The sequence below is a fragment of the Nanorana parkeri genome, unplaced genomic scaffold (genome assembly GCF_000935625.1).
Source record: "Nanorana parkeri isolate BGI_ZX_2015 unplaced genomic scaffold, ASM93562v1 scaffold4070, whole genome shotgun sequence".
In the NCBI taxonomy this organism is placed as follows: domain Eukaryota; kingdom Metazoa; phylum Chordata; class Amphibia; order Anura; family Dicroglossidae; genus Nanorana; species Nanorana parkeri.
Window position 1 is genome coordinate 12,223 of NW_017310337.1, and position 7,291 is coordinate 19,513.

Genomic DNA, 7,291 nt, shown 5'->3' on the forward strand with positions numbered 1-7,291 from the left:
GTGTCTGTCCTGGAAGGTCCTAGCCCCGGCAGGAAGAGTTGTATCTTGCTCCAGCAGGTCAGTGGTGGACGGGGAAGACAGCAGCAGAGGGGTCTGGAGATCGGGACTGAAGCATGTGAAGGAACAGGACTGTCAGGCTGCACTGTGGGTCGGCTTCATTGCCACCTTCAGATCCATCAGTGACTGCGAGCGTTCTTCCATGTACCAGCAAAGACAAATGTGACGCTGAAGTGACAACATGTGCTCCCCTCTGTCTTGCTCCGCACCATCCCCCTTCCTGTGTCAGTATGCAGAGAGGGGGAGGGATGGGGGAGGGGTGTAGAAGGATATTTTGGTCCTCCATTCTGCAGTCAGTAGAACCTCCAGTATGGCAGCTGTGCTGTATCATTGGCTGACCCCCGACCTCCATTCTGGACACGTCACATGTGTACTATACACGCTCTGCTGCTCACACGCTCCTGGATGTGATAACATGGATGTGAGCTGTTCTACATGTACAAATCACATACAGTATTCTTAACAGACAAATGTATTGAGAGCGCTACTACTGTTACACACAACTGTGAAAGTCACATTTGATCTGTCATCAGAAATGCCCCGAGAAGATCCAGTGTTGCCCCTGGGAAGCTGCAGCCTGGCTAGGCTCAGTGGCGTGGGAAAGTGGATCACATGACACAAAGCCTCAAGGAAAGTCCTCAGTGTGCTCTATGGGGCCATGCTGGCCAGAGGTCTGGGGGGAGGGGAGTATATAAAGTATTATATGTAAATCTGGAAAGAACATTAGAGAGGGGGAGGGGGGGATTAGGACCCCTGTCAGTTGTCATTGTCTTTATCTGCGTGTAGGTAGGTGCAGTATGGCCAACGGCCACTAGATGCCCCCACGGGGCTCTGGAGATAGATGCAGCTCTGGCCTGGGGAGACTCTGTGTCCCAGGAGAGCTGATTTATAGGGGGCGCCCGAGAGGGGAAGTGAAGTCAGTTGTGGAGTTCAGTACAGGAGAGCAGAAGTCTAAGACTGTCTGCAGAGTCTCTGGAGGGAGACTGATTCTAAAACATAGGCTGGTCCATGGTAAGGACAGGACCAGGCCTAGGACTATGTAGAGCTATAGAGGTTCCCCTGGAGGAGGAAACCACCGAGCTAGGACTGACAAGGATGGGATTCCAGAGAATAGTGAGAAGCTGTAGTACTGACGATATTTGCCAGTGGGCCTCTGGCCGAAGTAAGTCGTGGACTCCGGGCTGCACCTGGGCTGTTCTTCTCTCTCTCTAATCTGTATCACCATGCAACTATCAAGAACTGCGCCTTCATCCCATCCGGGGGTGGCTGATCGTATGCTTTGTTCTGTTTATACCTTCAAGTAAAACCAAGAAAAGACTATCTGTGTGGACTGGTTCTTCTCCCTCCAACCTCTGAGAAGGTTCTACAGGAGTGTGATGTTGGACTGTATCGTGGCTGTAACCATCCTGTGGAGGGTAGGTGTGCAAAGGGGCTATGCCTGACACAGGGTGCCGCTCATGGTGGCCTTTCTCCCTAAGGGGGAGGAAGCGCCCATTACCGCAGAGGCGGTGGAAGCCATGGGGCCCTGTGTGCGCAGCACTACACGTGTGGAAGTGTTTGCACGAGGCCAGAGCCGTGGCCTGGTTTCAAGTTGCATACACGGGGTTACACAGAGCCAACCCAAAGGGAACACTCACGCAACGCCCCGAGAGTGAACGCCGCCTACATGCGCCCCATCAGAGGACAGTGATTGGCCAGATGCTCCTGGGTCCAATACAAGCAATTTTTTATCACACAATACGGAACTTGTGACCGTTGATCCCTACCTCATTGAAGTCTATGGGGAAGAATCCTGCAAACCAATTTTGCTAATTTTCAAGACTAATTGTCCAGAGATTGTAAAAAACAAATGGTCTGGGGGTGGGGGCTGGTCACTGTCATGGCGGCCCCGGTACCAATCAATCAAACATTTGATAAGAATACAGATGAGTGTGGAGCGGGTCCTCCATTATATGCGCCTTTGGAGGAGACATTAGAAAACTCAAATTCTGCAAATGACGAGCTCTAGAGACGCCTTCCCGCTATATGAGGTATTACAGACCAGTGCCATTGCCAGGGTTGTCACCTGACCAGGATTCACCCGCACAGTCCCGTTTTTAGTCTTGTGTATGGGTGAGATTCCTCCAGCACTATCCTGCGTGCTCGCTCCCCGTCTCCTCCCACATTCCAGAGGCTCCCCGTCTCCTCCCACATTCGAGGCAGTATTGCTGACCTATGAGCTGCTGATCTAGTATTGCTGACCTATGAACTGCTGATCTAGTATTGCTGACCTATGAACTGCTGATCTAGTATTGCTGACCTATGAACTGAAGCGCCACTTCACAACGTGTTATTAACAGGTCACCCAGATAACCCCTCCCCCACATGTATCTCCATCTACAGATACAAGACCAACAACCCCCCCCCGTAAGGAAGTGAGGACCGAGCGAGCGGATTCTGTGCAGAACTTGCAAATCTTTGTGAATTTAACACTTTCAGGTCCAGAATAGGAGGAATCTCTGTTGGGTTTGGGAATCATAACCAGGTTGAAATAGAATCCCCGAAACCTTTCCAGTGGTGGAACGGGCATAATGAGGGTAAGAGCTGCAGCAAGGTCTTCTGCAAAGCTTCTGCCCTGAGAAGGAACGCAGGAAGATTGGAGTGCGTGATCCGGGCAGAGGGAAAGGAAAGAAACTCTGTAACCCTGTGACACCACCAACTGAATACACAGATCCGGGATTTCTATAGTCCATAGGGCTGAAAAAGCCAGACGATGTCTCACAGGTGGGGGCGCCGCTTCCCTGGAAGGAGGACTTGGTTCCCGTTCTGTAAACTTACAAATCCTAAGAGGAAAAGAAGCCTTTAATACCTCCTCCAGGTGCATAGAACACCTGGTGGTGACTTTAGGGTGGCCAACCACCAGGGTAATTTGTTGTCCTGGGAGGCGGGGGGCAGGGTTCAGCCTCCTAAGATAAGACTTTCTCGCAGACACACCGAGGTGACAATATATACCGGCCATATCCTTCCTACACCAATCCGTTACCCCGAGCAATACCGATCTGGTTGTCTGACACCATATGGATATAAACCAAGTTTTACAAAGACTTATAATTGGTACCAATTCTCACAAACCGCTCAGTATTCACTTATTGGGATTTTTTACCAAAAACATTCAGAATACATTTTGGCCTGACTTTAAGAACTTTGATATTTTGTATAACAAAAAGTAGAAATCATCATTTCACACAATCATTTATAGAAAAAATAAAATACATTTAATAACCCAGCGGCCAAATATCACCAAAAGAAAGCTCTATTTGCGTAAAGAATGAGGCGCCCGGGGGCGAGTCTTTCATTAGCGCCCCTCCCCCCCCCACACAAATCAATCCTCTAGACCATCTGTTCCCTTGCCCATGTTCTCCCCTCCTGATCCACCTTCACATCTCCTCATTCTCCAGTGCTGCTTTGTTATTTTAGGAGCCACTTCTTGGCTTGCTTCAATTTCCCCGGCGCTGCCCCTTCTAATCTGTCATGTAGGGGGAGACTAGTGATTTCAAGCCTACATGCCATGGTGGTTCAGGAGGGGTGCTGCCTAAAGGAGAACAGAAGCAGGTCTAAAGCAACTGACCACCATGTAGGTCCCCCACATAGCAATACATTACACAGCAATGCAGAATATGAAGCTACATACTCTGTGTTGCTTCCGGGTGGTGAGCTGATGTCTCCAGGGTCCCAGGAATGCTGTAAGTCTAAGGTGGGCTGTGCAGAGCCTTAGGTGGCTTGTGTGAGCATCTCAGGTGGGCTCTGCAGGCTCTCAGATGGGCTGTGGGGGGTCTCAGGTGGACTTTGCAAAGTTTCAGCTGTTCTGGGGTCTCAGGTGGACTGGTGGGGTCTCAAGTTGGGCTCTGCGGATTATTATTTTTTTTTTAAAGCGTGAGGTTCCCCCCCCCCCCCCCCCCAAAATCCATACCAGACCCTTAAGGTCTGGTAGGAATTTAAAATTTTACATTTTAATTTTGACAGGGAAGGAGCCAATCGATAGCCTGGAAACGTTCTGACAATTTACGGTCTACAAACTAACAATCTCCCCTCTGTACAGACTAAGAGCTACGATGTAACACCTAATGCTTATCCACCTGGAGTATGTACTATTGCAAACTCAAAAGGTCTTGATAAAAGGTGCCAAAATAAAGTGTCTATAATCTACCATCCAGAACCAAATGGATTTACAGTCAGTTCATTTGTGATTTTAATGCTGGTGGGTGGGTGGGTGGCGGTGCTTTGATATGTACTAATAAAGTTTTTGTACGATTTTTCCTATTTGGTCTGTCCCGATCTTTATTTAACCCCAAACTGTATTCCCTTTGTAGGCAACCTGATCCCTGTTTTTGTATGTGAAGGTTAACAGCTGCCTATAGCAACCAAGTTTGACCGCGACCCCACCATCATATGTTGCAGAACAGATGACATTTTCCGGCATCTTTAGCTATTCAGTTAAGCCACAAAAATTATATTTTACAGCCATTATATATAATAAAATAAACACCAAAAGGCAAATTTTAAAAAATGTTTTTATTTAGGAGCCTTATTTAAGCATTTGTAACTTTTATGTTAGAAGTTTGTCTCCTGCGATGTAGCCACAGGCCTACAACAGTGACAGCCACCAAGCCAATAACTCCAGCAGTCACTAGTGCTCTAGCCAGGTCCAGAGTGGAGTACTGCGAGGGATCAGCACCTAAGAATGAGAAATGTTACAAGTCTGGAATCACAACTGGAGACCAAACAAATCCAACATCATGAAGACATTACCTTCCAGTTTTAGCATTTCTTTATCATCCACAGAAACAAAGGCAACAGGTCCTTCAGATGTCACCGTGTTCTTCAGAGACAACAGCTCCTGCTCTTCAGCCATTCTCCCTAAAATTAAGAATGTTTAGATATTAATTTCCCCAAATCAAGCCAACAATGGCCCCTTATGTAAGGGAAAGGTGTGAAAACCCAAAAGTCTTACCACCAGTCATAGTCTGAGACCTTATATAATACTCACTTCTCCTTCCACCACAAGAGACCACACAGCTGTCCATGTTAGATGGCACACAGACGGAAGCACTGCAGTGAAAGTAGACCTGCAGACAAGTGTATACAGTTACAATACAGCATACTACCGGCATAAAAAGCATGAGAGGTTGTATTAGGTTTACCAGGCCTCCAAGGGCAAGCTGGGAGTTGGGGTCTACAAATGTGAAGGTGTTGACAAGGAAGCGCTTGTAGTAGTTTGGTAGAGGTATAGCCGGTGAAGGAGCTCCAACAGGAATCAGGCTGCTCACATAATTGTCTCCAGAAAAAGGGCAACTGAAACCAACAAGAGACATTTTAGGAGTTGTGATCTACACCAAAGGTGTACTAGATTCCTAGCTACAGATCAGTCACCTGTCATACAAGATGGGCCACTGAGGAAGGAGTGTAGGATCAGCAGAGTTGGTGGCCCAGCAGTCATTTAAGACTAGGATCAGGTTTGGGTCTGTTCTACGGATGATGCGGACCTCCAGGTAGACCGGTTCCCTGAGCACTCTGACCAGAGGATACTCTTCTTCAGCATAGTAAGCTCCATAGCCAAGATCTGCATTACATATAACATATGCAACAGGATTACTCCAAGTTATCATAGGGGGAAGTCCTTATCCTCACCATAGTTCACATGACCAGCTACAACATGCCAATTGTGCAATGCCAAGGCTAGCAGGTTACAGGCAACAAGTTTATACCAGAGTTGAGGCATGAGGGGTGGCATGAGATAAGTTGGCCTAGTATAAACCTGCCCTGCACACAGACATACTGAGAATTACAGCACAAACGTATATCTGCATGTGAATATATGGTCAGGAGATTCTGAATGCAGCGATTCCCCAACACACATCATGAATGTATATTTGACCCAAGATGCAGATTTCCTGCAGCAAGATGGAAATGCAAAGCAGGCGAATGAGCCGAAAGGACATCCAAGTTGAGTGATGTAGAATAGGCTGCATTAAAGATGACCTCTAACCCTACCACTCGAGGTGGGAGTGAACATTGAAGAGCCAAAAGATTTTGCAGAGGCCACACGTCTAATAGATCCAGAGAAGTCTTGTCTACGATTAATCTCCAACTGCAGAAGTTACACATGTCCGAGGCTAGCTAACCTGTAGGCCAAGGCAGGTGAATGAATACCCACTGCTTTGAGCTTATGCCATTTTCATTCCACTGCACGACATGGAAAGCCACATCTTGGAAGTGTACAACAAGACACGACCCAACTCTTCCAATCTGCATTCTAGAGCTTTAATAAAGCCCCTGCAGCACATTCCCCTTGCCGTCTCACCTGCCAAGACTGACAATACCCATTACTTCCGATTCTGGAAACCTGTGCCGGTCCAACAAGCATGGCTACACAAGTCCATAGCCCCTTGTAAGCTATGTCTGGGGACCTGTACATTACAAGTTGCTGCTTCTCCTGGTAGAGAAACAGAGCCAAGAAATGGGAGCTTGCTGGTTGCTGTCTGGTCAGAGAAGACCAAGGAAAGGCTTCCGGCCTCCAGGTAACCGAGAAGCTTCAGTTCTAGGCAAAGTTATTCAACTTCACTGATTGCTCTGAAGATTTGTTGCTTTATATTGTGACAGGTCACAAATTCAGACTTGAAGTTACTTAACTGCTTGAAGACCAGGTGTTCAGATCCCCTACCTGGCCAGGCCATTTTTCAGTGTTCAGCGCTGCGGTACTTTGACTGACGTTTATTCCGTCACGCAACGCTGTACTGAAATGAATTTTACACCATTTTTTGGGGACAGATAGAGCTTTCTTTTAGTGGTATTTAATCACCACTGCGGGTTTTATTTTTTACTATATTCAGGAGAAATTACTGAAAATTTTGAGAAAAACATTTTTTTTACATTATGCTATAAAACAACTAATATTACCCACTTTTTTGGTAAAATATAAAAGATGGGGTCACATCGGGTAAATAGACACCAAACATGTCAAGCGTAAAAATTGCGCGCACTCGCAAAAAACTAGCATACCCAAAATTGGCCATAGGCGACGCTTTAAAAGCTTTTACCGCTCATCAGTTTAGTGTTATCAGTGATTGATGGCCCTAGAACTATTGCTCTCATTCCGACGTTCGCGGCGATATGTAACATGTGCGGCGTAATGGGTGCAATCGTCGTTTTCGCAGGTATGCGCACCTGACGCATGTTTACATGCGTGTATGTAGGG

General features: G+C 47.1%; 1 protein-coding gene across 1 annotated transcript in view; it reads right to left on the bottom strand.

Annotated features, from left to right (window-relative positions):
• Positions 1–4,685: 4,685 nt before the first annotated feature.
• The window catches only part of LOC108803712 (zona pellucida sperm-binding protein 4-like), a gene marked incomplete at both ends in the record, with an annotated part of 6,565 nt that continues 3,959 nt past the window's right edge, over positions 4,686–7,291 (bottom strand). The window contains 3 exons of the mRNA XM_018575532.1: positions 4,686–4,771; positions 4,846–4,953; positions 5,084–5,162. Coding sequence (XP_018431034.1) covers positions 4,686–4,771; positions 4,846–4,953; positions 5,084–5,162 — 273 coding nt within the window. The remainder of the gene's footprint in view (positions 4,772–4,845; positions 4,954–5,083; positions 5,163–7,291) is intronic.